The sequence below is a fragment of the Cyprinodon tularosa genome, unplaced genomic scaffold, assembly GCF_016077235.1.
Source record: "Cyprinodon tularosa strain WSP-4 unplaced genomic scaffold, ASM1607723v1 ctg33, whole genome shotgun sequence".
NCBI classification, from domain to species: Eukaryota; Metazoa; Chordata; class Actinopteri; order Cyprinodontiformes; family Cyprinodontidae; genus Cyprinodon; species Cyprinodon tularosa.
In genome coordinates, this window is record NW_024039041.1 from 2,508,920 (window position 1) to 2,530,027 (window position 21,108).

General features: G+C 38.5%; 2 protein-coding genes across 3 annotated transcripts in view; one reads left to right on the forward strand and one right to left on the reverse strand.

Annotated features, from left to right (window-relative positions):
• ccdc191 (coiled-coil domain containing 191) overlaps nt 1–15,750 on the reverse strand; it is a 27,429-nt gene extending 11,679 nt beyond the window's left edge. The window contains exons 1-11 of the mRNA XM_038293803.1: nt 15,498–15,750; nt 11,159–11,197; nt 10,899–11,034; nt 10,617–10,769; nt 10,263–10,441; nt 8,050–8,273; nt 7,129–7,270; nt 6,846–7,036; nt 3,570–3,819; nt 2,575–2,969; nt 676–767 (exon numbers count right to left, since the gene is read on the reverse strand). Coding sequence (XP_038149731.1) covers nt 676–767; nt 2,575–2,969; nt 3,570–3,819; nt 6,846–7,036; nt 7,129–7,270; nt 8,050–8,273; nt 10,263–10,441; nt 10,617–10,769; nt 10,899–11,034; nt 11,159–11,197; nt 15,498–15,557 — 1,861 coding nt within the window. The 5' untranslated portion in view covers nt 15,558–15,750. The remainder of the gene's footprint in view (nt 1–675; nt 768–2,574; nt 2,970–3,569; nt 3,820–6,845; nt 7,037–7,128; nt 7,271–8,049; nt 8,274–10,262; nt 10,442–10,616; nt 10,770–10,898; nt 11,035–11,158; nt 11,198–15,497) is intronic.
• Nucleotides 15,751–17,151: 1,401 nt separating this feature from the next.
• The window catches only part of qtrt2 (queuine tRNA-ribosyltransferase accessory subunit 2), a 34,844-nt gene continuing 30,887 nt past the window's right edge, over nt 17,152–21,108 (forward strand). The window contains exons 1-3 of one of the 2 annotated variants that reach the window (XM_038293813.1): nt 17,152–17,619; nt 17,697–17,752; nt 21,003–21,079. In XM_038293813.1, the coding sequence (XP_038149741.1) occupies nt 17,402–17,619; nt 17,697–17,752; nt 21,003–21,079 (351 nt within the window). In that variant the 5' untranslated portion in view covers nt 17,152–17,401. The remainder of the gene's footprint in view (nt 17,620–17,696; nt 17,753–21,002; nt 21,080–21,108) is intronic. The other variant, XM_038293812.1, reaches the window with a different exon arrangement.

The window sequence follows — 21,108 nt, forward strand, 5'->3', positions numbered from 1 at the left end:
AGTGGAAGCTATAAAATTCATTTTGAAAATTTGGGTCTGATTTTACTAGACCCCAATCTGGGATTATTGTTCTTTAATTCCATCTGTTAAGTTTAATAGAGCCGCATGAATAACCAACTTTCAATGCTGTATTTGCAATCAGCAAACGTTCCTGCTGTGCGACTAGAAGTTATCACATTAACTGGTTATTAAAAATTCAAAGTGGTTGTTTTACACAACCTCATTTAATCAAGTTTCCAAATTAGTAGGACTCCTGCAGGCACTACAGATCAACTAACATCTCCCTCAAAACATGCATTTTCATGAAAGCACAGATTTTTCTTCCCTTTTAAAAAGCACACAAGAGGGAAAAAAAGAGAAGGTTCTGGGATTTAAGTTTGTAAAGCAGCTTAGTCAAAATAAATTTTTTCTTCATGGTTTTCATTGCTGCTAGCTTTTCAGCTTCACATATTTGCCAAAAACGATAAGATACATCATTTATACCACCATAAAACATACATAAAATACATAAAATGTAACACTTTTAAATTGTAAAAGATTTCCTGAAATCATATTTAAAATTTTGCAACTAATTAAGAAAAGTAAAGCATAGAACGTTTGGATAAAGATCTTGTCTGTGTCTCCTAGGCCGTATGAGTCTGTGAATATTTTCTGCTGTTTAGATTACAATCTGACCTGTGACAATCGGATGGGGGCATGTCTGCATCATGACAGCTTTCCTGGGAGGTGCACTCTGACTGCGTGGTTCCCCTTTAGCCCCGGGAGCTCTGCAGTCGGGATCAAAACAGCCAGAAGAAAGAAAAACTGTCAGAACTTTTGTTTGCATGCTTACATCATCTGATAAATTTCATTCTGCAAAAGGAATGACTAGCGGCAAGAAATAACAGAAGACTGGCCATGAAACTGCAAAAAGTTTTTCTCAGACAACAAGTATTAAAATTTTTAAACTAATGTTTTAAACTAACACCAATATGAATGTTTTAAGGAGAGGTAGTATTCTCACATTTTAAGACAATCAAAATTATATGTAAAAGCTCAAATACATACATACCCTCTATTACTATTTTGTTTCTCAAGCTGAATAGAAAGCACCAGTTTTTAGAGTCATCTGCATGTTTATTTCATATTTATGACCAGATTTTCTCCCCTCGTCTTGTCAGAGTTGGTTTCCTGCCATAGATCCCAGCTTTTAAACACGGCCGACAAACTTTTAAAATGGTTAGTTAAAGGATTGAAAGGGTCAATGTCCTGTTGGAAAACCCAATTGAGTTTCAACCATCTAGTTATTAATTTGAAGTGAAGTTAATGCATTAAATATTACTCTTTATTCTACATATGTTCTATTCTATGTACTTTCATTTGCAGCCAAGTAGCAGAGCCGTTGCATCCTCTGGGCCTTTTCATCCGGAGGACAAACTGCATTATTTTGGAGGAAAGTCGTTCTGGATCAGAGCCTTCTCAGTCATCTAAGTTCTGATTTTTTGGTGATGGTTTTCCATAGGGTTGACTGAGCTGAAACAAGCATGCGCAGTTTGGCGCAATTTAAGCTTCAGGAATGTCACCAACATCTAACCAACTCTGATTTAAAAACACAGCCTAATATCAGATAATCTTCCAATCTTTATCAACTCCATCAGCAGGTGTGGTCAAATTTGCCGCCACAATGAAGCTGATAGGTGGCTTCAAAACACAAATGGGAGCAACATACCAAGGAAGTTTTTTAACACATCTAAGCCTCTGGGAATAATTTCCATTAGAGAAAATCAACAGTAAAATAAAACTTTTGGGTCGACTCTTGCTTTCACTGTAATATAATCACATTGTCACGGAAATAATAAAAAGCCTAAATGAATAAGACATCTGGCTATGATGAATATTTTCCCACTTCAGCTAAATCCTTTTCCATCAGATTGACCATTACTTCTGTTCAAAGTTTTTTCTATTCTAGTGCAGAGATCGTTTCAGCTTCTGACCCATCAAATATTACCAGGATGGAGTCACGACTCAGATTTGGGTTGAATATTCACACATTTCTAGAAAATCAATTAAAAATAGGATAACACTAATGTAAACAAACAACTAATGCATCTTCAATTGTCTATTTTTAAGGGATGTTTTCCTCTCTTTAAAAACTATCACATAAATATAAATCATAATTATTATAAGTTTTTGTTTAATCAGTGTAGAGGATCTCAGGAGCCCATGCCCACAGATCTATGACCCCAAAAGGGGCCCTACCCTGACTTTGAGAGCCAATGCTTCTGGTCTTTAAACAGGTTTAAATTTAACAACTGGAAGCAATGAAAACATATTTCTAGGGGAAAAATCAAACATTATAAACCAAAAAGACAAATCCTGCATATATATGGTTTAAAAAGCATTTTGGTAAAATTTTAATACAATAAATCGGGTGATAATAATGAGTCTTAATATCCTGAACATGGGATACTTTAGTATTAAATTCTAAACGTTTTAGGAGGAAGTGGCTGTGAGTCAGCAGAAATCCCTCTAGCAGTGTTGCTTTGAAGAGGATCTCAGGTTGCCTAAATTTTTAATGATGTTAAGTGAGCCAACCTCTGCCCCCCAGGGCCAAAGCTGCAGCTCTTCTCTTCTCGCACAGCTTTAAGCTGGGTAAGCTGTGCAGCTTTCTCCATATCCAACTCCAACCCCATTATGCTCTGCTTTTCCTTCAGCTGGGCGATTTGCTCCTGCTGCTCTTTCAGGAGCTTCCTCTGTTGTGCGATGATCTGCTGCTGGACAGCCTTTCTGCTTTCGGACCTGCATTCTGAGCCAAGAACCCTATTTTCTCTGGTTCTTCCCCGGGCAGTGTGTAGCTGTGCAGCGGTGGGTGCTGTATGGCGCCGGGTCACTTGCCACGGTTGAAGAGGCCGGCCCACCTCAGCCACAGAGGTTTTATCCTGATGTCCTTTGGAGGCATTGAGGACTTCATTCTCTGCTTCACATGGATCCTTCAACAGAAAATATTGCAGACATGGAGAAAAAAACAAAAAAAACATGCATCCACTAAAACTTCTCCAACACTGGTGCTTAAAAAAAAAAAATCTCCATAAAGTTAATCGACAACGAACATGAATGACTCGACAGGAGCGAATATTTGTCAATACATTGTCATTTTATCCCTATGAATAGGTGCTTTCGGGAGCTAAGGATGTGTTTAGCAATGCAAACAGCGTGATTAGAGTAAATAGGAAGAACAAAAGTGAACTGAAACCTGTTATGAATGCAAAGCGAATGTGGCTGTGATGTAGGGTGAAAAAGCCCAAGTTGAGACATTTTTTTATTAGCTCATTGAAATATGATGCAGATTGCTGTGATGAAAGATGTCTAGGAGACAGTTACAGGAAAGTAAGCCATAATGGATCCCTGCTGAAGGATTCTATTACAAGGCTTATCGAAAGAAAGTTGAGTGGAAGGAAAAAGTGCAAGAGTAACAGCAAAATCCAATTATGTTTAAGTCATGCTCATAGTACTAGAGTCACTAAAAAAAATGATATTATTGGGTCAAAATGTGCTGTTTTTGTTCCTGTAGCAACTGTTGCATTTCTCACCTTGGCTCCTGTATATTCTTTGCTCCTGAGCTCCTGTTGGAGACTTACTGCCGAATCAGCAGGTGCTGCTATGACCGTGAGTTTTCCTGTAGAGGCAGCGTTGATCAAGGCAGCCATCTTAGCTTTGGTCTCCTGCTGCTGGGCCAGTAGTTCTCGGTGGGATTTCTCTGTCCGACACCAGAGCTGCCACTCGTTCAAAAATCGCCGCAGCAAACGTCTTCGGTCGCTTTCCACAGCCAGCTGGTTTTGTCTGAAATGCCGTGGAGATTTGCCCATAAGACAGAAATCTCTTTTACTTCAAGCAGTCATACAGTATCAAACCATGATGGATGGAATCTTTTGTCCAGGAGAAACACTGAGTACTTGACTCAAACTTGTAATCTTCCACTTCATTCAGGACCGGGTCCAAGGGCAGCAGTCTCAGCTCAGAGACTCCCAGACTTCCCTCTCACCAGACTCCTCCAGCTCAGCTGGGTGATGCCCGAGACTCTCCCAGGCCAGCCGAGAAACATAGTCCCTCCAGCATCTCCATTATAACAGCAGCCCCACTGAGCCGTCACTCAATCTCCTACTCCATTCTATCCTTACTTAACACAAGACCCCAAGATACTAGAGCTCCTCTATTTAAGGCAGGAACTCACCCCCAACCTGAAGGGGATAAGATACCTTTTTCCAGCTGAGGTTGTGTCTCCCAAGGCGAACAGGCTCTGGGTGACGGGTCAGCAAAGAGCAGTTCAAAAGCCCCATTAAGTAAAAAAAAGAAAAGGGGCACCATGCTGGTGAAGATTCTCAGTCATCCAGGTCATAGTCACTCTGAAAAAGTTTAAAAAACAGTCCACTGGACTTTTTTTCCAAGGTTTGAAAACGTTTCGGGGTTGAGGATTAGCGGCGAACACCTGGTGGTCGTGTTCTTCCTTGCGATACCTGGCTGGGCTCAGCCTGAAGGAGCGACGCAAAGCTATCCTCCAGTAGGCTCACCACCTGCAGGGGGAACGTGAGGGCCCGTAGCAGAGAGGATTGGGAAGCAGGCAGTGCCGGAGGCAACCCAATACACAGGCAACACAGAGTAAAGAAAGAAAAAAGGAAAGGAAGGATCCCTTTATAGTCCTTCATGGAGGAAGTTTGTTCCCTGTTTTTAATATATCCCTTAGTCAGCAGTGGTACATGGTGAGCAATCTGGGGTTAAAGGTCTTACTCAGAAACCCAGAATAACACTCCAAGCTTGCCCTAAAGGATACAAACACCCTGCTCGCCACCCATTAAGCCACCCTTCCACACAGCAGTGTAAAGAGTGCAGGGATGTTAAATGATGAACACTTTTCTAAATCTTTATGAATTAAACCTAAAAAGGTTTGGCATTCTTTGGAAACCAGAGCCTCTGAGTCAATGTTTTTTTTAACCCTCTTTGGCTGCCAATTCAGACACGGATCCTTTGGGTTTGTTTTTTGTTAGCTTTCTAAATGTTTACTGCAGCATAGCTTTGACTGCATGGAGATCATCTAGTTTCCCAGATCCTGCCACAGAATCTCAATTGGCTTTGACTGGCCTATTGCTAATAAATACATAATCTGAAGCATTTAATTTTAGCTCTGGCTCTATGTTTTGAGTTGTTGCCCTGATGAAAATTAACCCCTGCCTTATATCTAAAGATTTTCACAGCTTCTAAAAGGTTTTAAATCCATTTTCCCCACAGCTACGGTTGGCCAATAAAAAAAAAAAAATTTATAGCACTAAATGCTGATTAATATGTTGTATGTTGCATAACTTAACTGAGCTCAAATCCAGAACTGCATGGCATTCTGAGATGTAAGCAGAAGGAAGGACTTAGTCGCATAACCGCTCATGGCCAAGCTAAGCAATGTTCGTGGTGGTGCTGATCTCTTTTTAAAGTTAAATTAGTGTTAGAATTTAAATTCAGCCTTTTTTTCCAAATGTTTCTATATATCAACTGATATAAAAACACTTAAATTCTGATAATTCTTCAGCTATAATTATACAACATACCCCACAGCGTTTTTTGGACAAACTAAACAGCTTTATGTGAATCTGATCAACTTTTTCAGAGCTTGATCCCTGAAGCAACTACTGTGTTCCTCGATCTTAATGATGCTCTTTGCTTTAGGAGCATCACAATAAAGGGGAGCTGAGTTTATATGCATGCAAAATTTTTGTAATATTTACAGGTAAAAGTAGTAAAAATATTGAAAGTAACGTTTCTTTTTTTTTGAGTTTTTTTTTAACGGCACTAGTGGCTCGTTTTTTAAAAAAGTTTAATACAGCAGCATGAATGACCAACTTTCAATGCTGTATTTGCAATCAGGAAACGTTACTGCTGTGCAACTAGAAATTATCACATTAACTTGTTATTAAAAATTTAAAGTGGTTATTTTACACAACCTCATTTAATCAAGTTTCCAAATTAGTAGGACTCCTGCAGGCACTACAGATCAACTAACATCTCTCTCAGAATCAAAAGATGTATTTTCTTGAAAAGCACAGATTTTTTTCCCTTTCAAAGAGGGAAAAAAAGAGAAGGTTCTGGGATTTAAGTTTGTAAAGCAGCTTAGTAAAAATATATTTTTTATTCATGGTTTGCATTGCTGCTAGCTTTTTAGCTTCACATATTTGGCAAAAAACGATAAGGTACATAATTTATATCACCATACAAAATGTAACACTTTAAAATTGTAAACGATTTCCTGAAATCATATTTAAAATTTTACAACTGATCAACTTTTTCAGAGCTTGATCCCTGAAGCAACTACTGTGTTCCTCAATCTTAATGATGCTCTTTGCTTTAGGAGCATCATAACAACAAGGGGAGCTGAGTTTATATGCATGCAAAATTGTTGTAATATTTACAGGTAAAAGTTTTTTTCTCAAAATATTGAAAGTAATGGTTTTTTTTTTGAGTTTTTTTTTTAACGGCACTAGTGGCTCGTTTTTTTAACAGTAGGTTGACAGGAAGTGGGGTACAAGAGATGGGGAGAGACATGCGGCAAAGGACCACAGGCTAGATTCAAACCAGGGTCGACCACGTCAAGCACTAAGGCCTCCGTACATGGGTTGTGTGCACTAACCACTGTGCCACAGAAGCACATTCAGAAAGTAACATTTCTATGGCAATAATTAACCGTGTGTTTGGATGCTTCAAATAAAATCAAACTACACACATGGAAAAAACTGATTCATGAATATATTGACAAGACCCTGTATAATGTTTTGTGTGTCAAAAACAAATGGGGGACCTTTGACCTTGGTATAAGAACAGCTTGCCTTTTCTCTGTTCGTAGTTGCTCCTCGGTTCTTGCCGCCTCTCGCTGATTACGCTCCGCCCACACCACAGCTCGCCATGCCTGCCATGCTTTCAGCTGCCTCCTCCAATCACAAAGGGCCTCTGCTTTACCTATATGTAAGCGCCGCTTTAACACCAAAGAGTACCATCCGGACAGATGCCTGTGTAGAAACTAACATGCACAATCGAAATAAATATTTGTGGTTGAAACAAGATTCCCAGACTTGTCAGAGAACTCATATAATGCACAGAACAGGCACCAACCTTGAGATTGATCATGTCTATTCTCGTTTGAATCCTCTGCTCTCGCTGTAGTTGATTGCAGTTCTGCAGCTGCTGCTTTGAGGGAAGAGTTGGGGTTGACTCGACGCTTCTGCATGCTCTTTGTACCTTTTTCTCCTTTTCTCTAGAAACCAATTAAATATGTTTCTTTTAATTTAAAGGACATTTTATTTTGGACATGGATTTGTTTCCCCGTCTTCAAATCAAAGAAGAGCTTCAGAGCGTGAGACCAGGATTAATTTAACGCAGCTTCCTGCATGTTTTAAGACACATAATGCCTTAGTACCACTGTATGGCAACAAATACACTTAGATCTACGCCATATTGGTAAGAGTATTTGCTCAACCATCTAAATAAATCAGCTGTTCTGATAGCTTTTTTTAGCACCTTAACTTCAAAGAAATAAACCCTGAATGCTTCAGCATACCAAGATTTTAGAGAGTCCCATGCTCCAAACACTTTGAAGGTAGATCCTTCCCCTCACGGGTGCACAAAGCAAGGTCCAGCAAGATGTGGACGAGAAAGTTTGGTGTGGATGAGCTTGACTGTACTGCACAATGTTCTTACCTTAACCTGGTAGAACACATTTTAGGCAAACTAAAGCGGAGACGGAAAACGAGGCCTTCTTGTCCAACATCAGTGTATGACCTCAGAAATATGCTTGTTGGAGATCAGTCAAAAATTCCCATAAAGATATTCTTAAACATGTGAACAGCCTTCCTAGAATAGTTGAAGCTGTTATAGCTGCAGAGAATGAACCAAGGCAGATAAGCTTAAACTTTTGGCAACATCGGGTATTTTAAGCACATATGTCATATTCTTAATTCAAATACGACTACCTGGTTCAATGATATAGATAGGGTCAGATCCCACAGCAAAATACCCAATCAGGAAGAGACATACCTTAGTCGAGCAAAATGCTCCTGGCTCTTCTTTTCCTCCATCAATTTTCTCAGTCGAATCATCTCCTGCTGCACCATTTCCTCTTCTCTATGTTCCTGTTGCTTCCTCCTCATCTCCTCCTCTTTCTCCCTCCTGTTTGCCTCCTTCCTGGCATCGCGCTGCTCCTCCTTCTCCATCTGTTTCCTCTGCTTCTCCGCCTCCCGACGTTCCCTGTTCTCTCGTACCTTGAGCAGTAACCAGCAGAAGCATCCAACTCAAAGCAGGAGGAACTGAACCTACAGTGCCTTGCAGAAGTATTCACACCCCTTGAGCCTTTTCACAACTTATTTTACGGGGAGAAACATTGGGGTGATTTTAATGAAATTTTAAGTAACATACCAACACAAAGCAGTTGGTTTCTGAGGAGGGATGAAAATGATAAAAGCTATTCCACATTTTTAGAAGATAAAAGTTTATAAAGGGTAGCATTAGTTTAAGAAAACATGACTCAATTGTATGCATAAGTTTACACTTCAATTACATTTGGAAGTCTGTTAAAGTATCTCTCTAGCAGCACAGATCTACTGATACATTTTGTGCTAATTATTTCAAGAAAAAGATCTCATGCTCAACAAGATTGGATTATTTTGTTGTCATTATGAAAATAAAAAAAATAACTGTTGTCACCTAGTACTTTTAATTGGTAAATTTTGGCCCTTGATGCAAAAGGTTTGGGCTCAGCTGATTTGGGTCCATTGTCCACCGTTTTGTCTTTATTTCAAAAATTTTAAGAATCATCTCATCTGACCATAGTTCCTCCCTCCACATGTCCACTGTAATTCTGCATGTCAAACTGCAAATGGGACTCCTTTTGAATTTTCTTCAACAATATCTTTCTTGTTAATTTTTTTAAATTAAAAATCTTCTACTTTATTTATTTATTTTTTTATTCTTCGGGTAATCCAAGAGCTGGGGATCTTAGACCTTGGGATCTCTTCCTTATGAGCCTCTTGGTTGATCGTCTTGTTCAGTGATTACTAACCGCGGTTAAGTGTACCCCTAGAGGTCCGCACGTGCATTGCGAGGGGTACATGAAAATATTTTATTTCTTAGGTTGTAAAATAAAACATGGCTATGTGACGACCCAATTGAATAATTAAACAAGCTTTTATAAAACAAAGTAATTTTTTCTTATATGTTTGAGTTCACCTTCAGCTTTGACTCACATCTAAACCAAGCAGAAGAACAGACTGGATATAGAGAGGAGCTCCAGTTTTACAAATACAGGTTTAAAATAGGATTTTATTTTCTATTTATTTCAATACCTTACTAACTTCCAGGAAAAATACTTAAGTTGTTGTTTTTTTTAGTTGAGATCGAAAGAATAAAGTGCATAAGAATTAAACGCTCAGGTTAAAAGATTTAATAAAAATAATTTTTGTTTTATAATAAGTTATTGTACATTCTACTTTTGGACAATCATCAATACTTTTGACTGAAGGGGGTTCTCATGGTAAGACAAAATACCAAAAGGGGTACACAACTCAAACAAGGATGGTAAACAATGCTCTAGTTCAGGGGTCTTCAACGTTTTCCAGGTCAAGGACCCCCAAACTGATGGCAAGATGGAGCGGGGCCCCCCTAATTACATATATTGTATGAAATTGTATTATATCAATCTGGTCCTATAATCACTCTATTACAGATGGAGTAATGTAACAAAAGTAATTTCTCCCTGGGATTATTAAAGTATTTCTGATTCTGATTCATGGTTGATGGGACAGGTGTTGTGAATGAAACGGTGCCCAGCTTGAAAGAGCTCCTGTGTGTCGCTGAATGTGTGCATTGATGATAAAAAGACATCTTCTGCCTCCATTTAATCTGTTAGTACAGTGTGTGGAATTCATGTTAATGCATATTTAAACATATTTCAGTTATTGGAAAAATTGCAGGTGGGAATATAAGAAAAAAAAGTCTAAAACTTTTGCGACCCCCATGCAGTACCTCCATGGACCCCCTAGGGGTCGCAGACCTCCTGTTGACAACCTCTGCTCTAGTTATTGTCCTTCCTATAATCTTAATGTGATTGTAGTCTGTGTTTATATACAATGGATCTCTATCAAACAAAAGCATATTAAAATACATTCTAGTTTTAGGCAGATGTGAGGAAATGTAAGAAATTTCCCTGAATATTTGGTATACTTCTGCGCCAATTTGTCAGAACAAACACAGACCTGTTGGTGTCGAGCTTCCATGGTTACAATGGGGTTTCTGAACCTCTTGAGCCTTTCTCGATCATCCAGAGATAACCCCTTCTTCGTACCGGAGTCCAACAGCTTTTGGCCCCTTAGGTCTTGAAGGAAGCTCTGAACAGCAAATTGTTCTTCTTCTTCAACCAGGCAGCTATAAAGATCTGATACAAGATTTGGAACAATAATGTTATTTTTTCCAAACAATAATGTTATTTTTTCAGCTAATTAAACTGATTTATGTCAATTTTTTCGTCTTCCAGTGCCAGCTAAAATCTGCAGGAGACAGAAAAACATTAAAATCTATAAATCTGCTGAATTAAAAACAAAAATATTTACCGTCAAATCTTTTGTAAGCGATTGGAGTCAGTTGGGGAGTAGCTATGGCAGTAGATTGCGTGTTTTCAACATGACCCTTCCAGTCATCTTTATCCTCCATGTCCAGCTCTGTCCGTAACTTATCACTCAGCCAATTATCTAAAAGAGCCTGAGCTACAACACACAGTGAAGCTTAAGCCAAACCAAAAGACTAATTTCTTCAGATTTTTGAAAATTGGTAGAATTATTCACAGGAAATTTCCCAATCACTCAAACCTCAGTGTTCTCTATAAGCTGACCTACCTTCACTGTAGGCGTCATCGTGATCCATCAACTGTTCAGAGCTTTGCAGCGGTTCAGCTCCTCTGTTTATCCCTGATTGAGGCTTCCTAAGGGAGAAGACTTCAGATATAGCAAACTCAGAAGCCATCTCCACCCGCTGAGGACATAGACAAGAGTAATGAGATGTATGAATGCAGCTAAAAATAAAAACAGCCCTAAATATGGAGAAAAGCAAATGACTTTGACATAGCAGCTTAATGAAAGAGATGGAAAAGTCTCACCTTTCTCCACTCTTCAATGTCATCTTTCTTCACAAGTTTCTGTTAGAAAAGGGCATAAATATATACCTTCAGGTAAAATCGGAAACTGAAAGAAATCCAAGGCTCATTGTCATGTTAGCATTTTTTTGGGAAATCCACACACGAGCTCAGTGACACCTTGAACTGCTGATGCAATGTGCAAATTATGGGCTGAGGCAAGGCCCTGATGTCTGTGGATTATTTCACAGGAAAGCTCACCTGCTGCCTTAAACCCACAGATTACCCCAAAAATCTTTTCCCAAACTTCAAAAGGTGAACAGATTACCGGTAGCAATTCATCTATCTCAGTCTCCGGCAGCAAGGGTGTACGGATGTAGGAGTGAGAGTATCTGACAATAGACCTTAGAGATACTCAATATTCACTTAGCAAACCCTACACGTCTGCATATTCTAGCTCTATAACGTCCTTATCCTTCCTTTACTATTTAGATTCATGTACAACGGCTTGAAAACTATTCATACCTCTTGAATTAAAAAAAAGAATATTTTAAGGTTTACCTAGAGGTAGAGTGATACATTGACCGGCTGATATTTCACATTAATATTCGCATTTCTTTCTTGCATTGATATCAGCCGATACATGCCTGCATTCATCAGATCATTAGTGCATTCAGCAGCCATGCCTTGAGACCACATGAAGCACATGCACTGCTGCTTCCTCCTTTTGCCATCCATTGCTACCTCTGCCAAGGAGGTTGTTTTTAGGAGATTTTGTCTGTCTGTCTGTCTGTGTTTGTATGAGTGTGTGTGTGTGTGTGTGTGTGTGTGTGTACCTACCTACCTAGCCTTCAGAGTGAGGACCATTTTTCCAATTTCACCATCAGAGTGAGGTCCATGTGTTGCAAAGTGATGATGTTTTGTTGGTCCTCACAAGCTATTTTGCTAATGGTTAGGTTAAAGGCTAAAGTGTCAATTGGGTTAGGGTGAGGTATGCATTGATGATGGTTAAGTTTAGGTGCAGGAATACTAGGGTTAAGGCATAGAAAGGGTTGAAAATGAAATAAATGAAAATCAATGGAAGTCAACACATGGTCCTCACTACATTTAGCAGAACGAGTATCTGTGAGTGTGTCTGTGTCTACAGGATAACTTGAAAAGTTATGGAGAGATTTTAATTACATGTCTATCAATCCATCACATTTTGGTGATGATCTAGATCATAATCCGGATACAGCCACTCTTTAAAACGATTCTCTAACATTGTGAGATACGGATATCTGGTGGAACACGAAGTTCCCCACTAAACCAGAGGGTGACAGCAGTGACCATTGACAGCCTCAGCATTGGACTCAAAAAGTCTGGAGGTATTTTACTAAAGAGAAATCACAAGAAAAGGGAACATTTTTGTTTTGTTAGTAGCATCAACTGAAAACGTTAGAATGGATTTTATGGAAATGTTTTACCAGAGGTGTGGCTCAAGGCAAAAAACAATTAATTTCTATTTGATAATGATCCAGATCATTTGTGAGTTTTAGCTTTGAGTGCAAGTCACAATATGGGGCAAAATTTGCTGCTTGTGGGAGGTCTGCACTCTGCAAGTTTGTTTCTAGTTTATGTTTTATTCGTTAATAAATGTCAATTTTTGGGTTATAATGAGACTTGTGTGACTTTTCATAATAATTTTTTCATATTTATCATGTAAAAGGTGAAAAATAAAGCAGTATTGGCTTAAAAAAAACATCAGATGAAAGAATTGGGAGCCCATATTGTGGATGAGTTAGACAGATATCAGAATTATCAATATCAAGCCTAAAAAACCTGTAAGGCACGGGTTGATCTGAAACCAAAACACCAATACATTTCAGTTTTTTTTCTTTGTTTATTGTCAATGCTTTAAAGGGAAATGAGCCTTCACCCCACGCTGGAGCAGCCTCTAACTACATGTCTTTCAGGGTCACTGCTCATTCCACTTCACACTAACATCTCAACAGCTCCATTTTTTTTTCAAAAAGCATACAGAGCTATGCTAAATTATATTATTACCATTCTTTACCATCTAGAAGGAGTTTTCTTGGGGATCGAAAGAGTAAAAACGTTTAAACTGGTATGGGAATCAAGCACAAATGGATGCCTCACATATCAGATTTTTATTTAAAAAAAGTGCTAGGAACAAACTCCCAGATGAAAATATAAGTTTTTTTAAATTCAAAGTTGAAAATCTATATGCTATATGCCATCAGACTGTTGAACAGTTAAAGCTACAGTGTGTAATAATTACAGGCATATAAATTCAGAAATTTAATATATTATACATAACTATGTTATTTATCATCACCTATGAGCTCAGCCTTTTAACCATAACATTTGCGTTGCCTTAGAATTCGTTATTTATAATTACATAGGAGCGGGTCTCGCAGCCATGGAGGCTGACATCTTTGCGCTACGGCAGCGCAGAGGCAACAAACTAGCGATTGCGAGATCTCCCATGACGCTCGAAAATAACTACGGCAAGTTGAGAGAGATGAACTGAGACGGTACTGAACAGTAGATGGCAGTATTATGCCTGAGAAGCGTTTAGTCTGCCTGAAACCAAAGAAGAAGAAGAAGAAGCAGGTATACTGCGCCTCGGTAACAAGAAAGGTAAACAAGGCGGCAGGCGTGAGTGACTTTGCAAACTGTTTGGCACTGTGTGGCCAAACATCAGACGAATGGAGGATCATGCCTACTCTGTATCACAACGAAAAGCGGCGGACACCGAACCCCCGTCATCTAAGAAGCGGAAACACGACGAGAATAAACGCAAGAGTGACAAGAAACGACAAAAAACACGGATCAACATTGGCACGGCATTTACACGATGGAAGTCACTGATGGAGGAAAAAGGTTTTCAAAGTGACGCTCAAGTTGCCAGTTTTCTCTTGGACAGGTAATTAATCCTATACACACAATTGTCTAATATCACTGCAGTTTTTGGAGTACAGGATGCTCAGACCTGTCTAAAACAATAACATGCTGCGTGATGATGCTGTTACTCTCCAGTATACTTATTCAGCAACGTCCCTGACGTTTCACAGGTAATGATTCAGTAATTTTCTGTAAAATAATTTTCTGGATATATACCTCGGTTACTTCTCTCCGGCTCCTTTGGAGATCTTCAAGCCTTTCCTCCTCTGCTCTCACCCCGCTGGCTCCCCTCTCTCGCCTGGCCCCAGCTGCACGCTCACCCCGGCCTCTCTGCCCTCTTCCTTTCCCTCTTCCTTGCCTTGTAACCCCCGTGCCACAAACAAGACTTGGACTCTGTAAACGGGGAATATATATTCTTCCAGCGAACACAATCTCGCTGTTAAACTAATGACTACAATTACTTCGTCTGTTTATATCACCATGCAAAGCAGCTCACCAAAACGTCACAACGACGTAGAAAAAATAACGGGTATATTTATTATCTTAAGTCTACATGAAATCTATACCCTACACAGACTAATGAAATACTATCTGTAAAATTATCTATGTAAACAAACCTCATCACTTGAGAAGGTAGGTGATGCGGACGTCGTGGAAGACATTTTGTCCCGTAACGCTCGCCGTACTGTTGGGGGGGAGAAGCGGTGGGGGGGAGACGTTCATGTTGCTGCAGTCTGCAGTCTGACCGCTAGATGTCGCTGAAAATTACACACTGTAGCTTTAATCTCTTAACTGGACTCTACATTACACTCATAACATTATTTTACAACACCATTGTGGCTTAAACTTTTATAATCCTTTAAAATAAGACACAACTCAATCTTCTACTGCATTTTGAACCATATTCATTTTGCACTTCACTGAACCTTTCCATATGAATGCCCTTTTGCGCCATTATTTTTATTTTTTTTTTAACAGGTTTTCCTTTTCTTCGAATCTGTTTACGTGATGATCAATGCTGCACTTTAAACGGTAATGTTCATTCCACTGTCGTAACTGTTTATTTCACTTTTGGAAGATGTAAGCAACGTAATTTCGTTTTTATGGTGTATACAAAAAGGCAATAAAGTTTAAAGTCTAGAGTTACATTTGATTGATCTGTTTCAATATTAAAATGAGCAGTTCCATTTTTCTGTCTAGCTTTTCTCTATCTGCCTTCATTATACCACTTTAGTGTACTTTTCTCTGCGTTTTCTTTTCTTATGTGCGTGTGTGTAGGCTGCAGTACTTTGGATTGTACTGTTAATTAAATGTGCCCTGCAAATGCCTTGACCTGTTGCAGAAAAGGGAGTGAAATGTGAGAACAAACTTTTATGTTTCTTGTCTAGATGAGACAGCGATTAAGTTAGATGAGAATGCTAATAGGCCGTTTTACTTAACTGTTAATAAAGCTTACCTTGTTTGGAGAAACGAGTCTTTTCCACCTGAACAAGTGAGACTTTTGACCTGTTGACATCTCACCAATTTACACACCAACAATAAACTACAATGTGAACTTTCATCCTCTTCTAGACTTCTTTACTTTCACCGTGAACTTAAATACATTTTTGTAAAGTGAAATAAGTTGGAAAAAGCAACAAACGAAAACCAACGGCGCAAACCTAACTAACGCAAACTTCGATGGCAAAGGATTCTGGGTAATGGAGTGCCACAACTTTTTGCTTCCGATTGATTTATTGGGGTAATAAGAACTTTTGGAACTACATCTCCCAGTGGACTTTACTGATTCTGACACGCTAACAGGTGTTACCACGGCAACGATGTTCACCTCTGCGAAATTCTTAAAAAAAAGTTTATGTGCTGGTAAATGAGTAAACATACAGACAGAGCAAGTTGCCGGTCAGTTATATTGTAATGACTACAGCCGATAAAGTTGGATCAGCGAGGGGATTCGGTCGTTCATCAGTGACGTCACGGCCTAGATTCAAATAACTGTAAAATAAAGTGATTCGCTCAAATTTTAGTATAAGATGTACCCAATACTCTTGACCTTTTGCATGCCTTGATTTTATTTTTTTTACATTCAGTTTAAATATCCCTAAGGGAGCTTAAATGTAACCATGCAGGTATCTGTAAGGAATCATTGTAGCAAGAAGTGCTGTGGAACGAATGGACCTTTTGTAGGAGTTTCTGAAGACATTCTTCTAGTATAACAACCTGATTCATGGTAGAATTGCATGTTTTCCTTCTTTTGCACAATCATCTAGAAAGGTTGAAGAGGAGTTCCCAGGAAAGAGCCAGTCTTTTTGTTGAGCTTTTTTAAGTCACTCCCCCAGCAAAAGGAAAAGATACAATCTGATTAAAAAATGCAAATTATTTCTATACAGAACCTTTTTAAAATACTAATATAGGATTAAATAAAATGGTTACGAGAAGCATTTCTATGGAATTCTCATTTTTATAATTGCTAGGCCTACTGCATACAAGGAGAACCCAGTTGTTAGTCTTTTTTTTTTATTAATCAGTTTATCCCCTAGGAGAATTTTTTATTTTTGCAAAAAAAAAAAAGTACACGAACAATATAGAACATTAACAATTACAAACATATAAAACAACAAAGGGCTTCACAGAACAGAACTATTATTTTAAAATGTTAAAATCAAATCTATGCTCGAGGGTTGTAGTTCTTTAATGCTGTTATAATTTGCATGGCTTTAGCATTTGAACTAAATTTTAAGGATTCTATATAGATATTAATAGATGATAATGAAATCTGGAAATTAGTTTTTTGTTATAAATATTTGGAGGTGTGAATGTGATATTTACCATAAACAATAATAAAAAATAACATATACATTTTTTTTTTTGACAAGTTCACATTTCTTCATCCCAAACAAAACATCCTTTTCTGTTAAAGTAATGTTAAGATTTATTTTATGAAAAACATTTGACATATCTCTCCAGAATTTTGGTATAATTACAGTCCCAAAAAGATGAATAAGCGTTTTTTCATTATTTTCACAAAAAGTACACATTGGGTCCAAATCCCATTTATCCCTAGAATAACTTGCCACTCACAATATGGCATACGTGCTGACGTTTCATCGCCATTAACGTCATATTTCCCCGACTTGTTCTCTCTACGAATTTTTAGTGGTAAGCCGAAAACGTGCCTTTGAAAATAACAAATATTATTGTTCTGAACGTGCTACTTGAACACATTATACTCTAAAGTAAACATATTAACTTAGTAAACGCTTTTCTCGCGCCATAACGTTCGTTTGACAAAGCTAACTAGCTAGGTAGCTAATGTCCATGCTTGAGTGTTGCTTTTGAGGTATTTTTAATGAGCCTGTAGTGATGGCTGGCAGCAGGATGAAGCTGGAGCTGTCCAGAGTTGTCCAAGGAAGGGGTCGCCTGGGTCTCCTGAAGGAGGTAGGGAGGATGGGGCAACACTCGGTGGATATTCCTGGATGTCTTCTGTACACGCACCTGGGTAGCGTCCCCCACCTCACCCAGGACACCCTGCACACCATCAGCTGCCTCCCCGCTGTCACTCATGTCACCCTATCCAACATGTAAGCTGGACCTCTGACACACTTTCCATTTCACACCCCTGGTTGCTTCCTTAAAACTCACCAGCATCTCTCTGCAGGGCAGAGCACCAAGAAGTGCTGGAGGAGTTTAAAGGCGGATTGAAGAAATTTGCAGGTACACATTTTGTTATTTTTATTAACTTCCCTTTTTATGTAAGGATCCTGTTATTACAGGTAATCATGAATGTTAACTGCTGAGCTGTCATGACTGCACCAAAGACAAAATAAATGTATAAGCAGTGGTGTCAAAAGTACACACATTTGTTACTTAAGTAGAAGTAAAGATACTGCAGTTTAAAAATACTCTGGTAAAAGTTGAAGTATCAACTTGACCTCTTTACTCAAGTAAAAGTGAAAAAGTATGTGCTCCAAAAACTACTGAAAGTATAAAAGTTTAAAGTAACCTTAAAAAAAAAAAAAACATCCAGATGCCACTATATTAATTGAAAGCTTGATTTTTTTGACTATTTAGAAAAATTCTTTGAGATAGGGCCAAGGATGAGGGAGGTCTTGTTGGTCTCCATCTCCCGATACGCTCTCGCCTGTGTCCGACCTTTCAGACATTTCAACGTCTTTTTCTGAATCCAACAGTGTAGCATGGCATAGACAATTCACGTTTGCAGTTTAAGGAACTCCTGCTTGCTTCTGATGATTTTCTTTAGCTAACCAATGAGTGTTTGCGTTATATGACATGGATGGCGCCAATGATCTGCACTGGATGGCGCACATGACCTGAAATATATATTTTAGTGCTGTCAATCGATTAAATTTTTTAATCGCGATTAATCGCATCAATGCCTGAGTTAACTCGCGATTAATCGCATTTTAATCGCACATTTTTTTCCTGATTGAAAATCATTTAAATACTCTCGATGACATACAAAAAAATACATACAGGCTAGGTTTGTGCCAATGTTCTTTTTTTAAAATGAAAACAGGTCACAGACACTGATTTATGCCATAGAAACATGGCAAGAAGATGGGGAGGCATGTAGTAAAAAATAACAAATATGTAGCCAAAAAAAAGGCCCTGAAAACAGGCTGATGTAAAAGACAGTCTTTACAGTTAATACAGTCTTTTGAACAAAGACAAGCATTTTACCCTACTGCTATAAAATTTAGTAGTTAACATTAGATGTCAATTAACCAAGGTAATAATGAACAATTTTCAATCAATACATCAAAATCAATAGACCGACATCACTAGATGAAGGTAGTCTATGCTCTAGAAAGTTACTTTTCAGCCTCTTAACAAAAATGAGAACACACACACACCCACCCACCCACACACACACACACACACACGATACCGACCTGTGGCGTACACAGACAGCAAGAGTGCCGTAGCAGATTCCATTTCACCTCAGTAATCTGTTTTCTCAGCGTATTTCAGGTTGCTACTAGTTACCAGACACTCAACTTGTTTGTTGGTGGTGGGGCTTAAAGGCACTAGCGTCACCCAGTGTATGAGCGTCTTTTTTCCTTGAGGAGCTCAGCTCTTGAAGCCTATGAGAAATGCATAGACTGGGGGAAAATAGCCCCGCCTTCCCGCAGGCTGCAGCGGGATGTACTTGGAAAATTGTACCATAAAACCACATAGCGTTAATCTCACGTTAAAAAAATTATCGCCGTTAAAATGGCCTCGCGTTAACGCGTTAATAACGCGATAATTTTGACAGCACTAATATATTTATAAACAAGTATAAGTAATGGAGTAAAGTATAGATACCTAAAAAGGGTACTTAAGTACAGTAACAAAGTAGTTGTACTTCGTTACTTGACACCTCTGATAAGTAAATAATATGGTATGCGCTGAAACAGAAAACACGTGATAGATCTATTGGACCATTTTATGTATTTTTTATTTTTATTTTTTACATTTTTAGTTCCCTGATGATTTAAAAAATAAGTTTTTGCACTTCAAATTTCATTCATATTGAGATTGGATCATAGTTTTTATCTTTTAGATCCAAGGTTTCCGGAGCTGCAAGTGGCTCTTTCACTCAAATAATATATATAAAAGGATGAAGTTTTGCCCTATTTTTAAATTTCTTTTTTGGTGCCCCCATAACACCCCCACCTCCTAGTACAGTTAATCTAGAACCGCCACTGGCTTTACCACATATTACCCGAGCCCCTGTGGGTTGGGGTTATAAAGCTTATTTGGGTCATCTTATTCCAAAATACTTATTTCTAATTAATTATCCTTTTGCTGCTCGAGTTGGGTACCAGGCCTACATGACGCTGAAAGGTAAAGTTGATTAACAGATGGATGGATTATCTGATATAAGTATGTCTATGTTTTATAAATTCTAGTATTTTTTATTTGTTTTGGGGAGAAAACCTCCAGCCTAAATCCAAAATAAAAGGATGGATGGAAATGTTTAGCTTATCAAGGTTGTCATTGAATGCAATAGAGTCAATCTTTTTTGAAATACATTTTAAGACCTAAAATAAGGAACTATTTCGTTCCTTTTATACCTTTTCCTCCCTTGCTCTCTTACTTGCATCCTTCTTAGCATCTTTACTATCATGCATCTCATCTCACTCCCCATGCCCTCGTTTCTGTTTCTCTGAGTCCTTCCTTTTCCTCTTTGCTTATATTCATTCATCCATCTCAGAATCAGCTTCCTCTCTGTTCATCCATCCTTCTTTGCTTATAATGCTACTTTCTTCCATTCTTTTCTACTACCTTTCTTCCCACCATTTGTTATTCTTTCAGTGCTTCCTTGAGCCTTATGTAATTTGCTTATATTCATTCTTCATGCTCTGTGTCCTTCCCTCCTCGTCTTTCATCCTTCTGTCTGTTGGTAGCAGGTGCCGCTCTGCCAGCTTTATTCACCACAAAGTGAATCTTTGCATTTTGAAATGAAAGATTATCAGAAAAAGTTCTAAGAAGTCTGGAATTGTCTATATATGAAATTTAAAGAAACTGTATAGGTAGGTATAGAGAAATATCTTGGAGAAATACTGACTTTTCTCTTAAACTCCACTAATAAGTAGGTAATTTCTCATTAATTAAATCAACTAGAAGTTTGACCCGTTTTGACTTGTTGGTCTTTGTGGTGCTAAACCTTTAAGTAGTTTAAATATAATCGCCCCTTCATTTCATATAAACTGTAAGGACTTACTACAGTGTTTGTGTCTAAAGCTGCAGAAAGGAAGAGCACTGATTTAATTAGTAGAAATTATAATTGGAGCCTTTTCTTTCTTCACCTTCTGATCCTCTGCTGCAGCTGGCTTTGCTGATAAGTTCACGTCGTCACATTAACATGCACTAATGGAGCCCGTCAGCTTGCTGCTGGCTGTCGGATTCATTTAAAAGTTTGTTCCAACTGAATGATCGCAGGGTTTCTGTTATTCAGGCCTTCATGATACGGTGTTGTACTGCTCACTTCATGACCCTGCAGCCCACTGCCCAACGGGCCATACCACAAACAAGGTGAGTTGCCTCTTCTGGAAGAGTTTGAT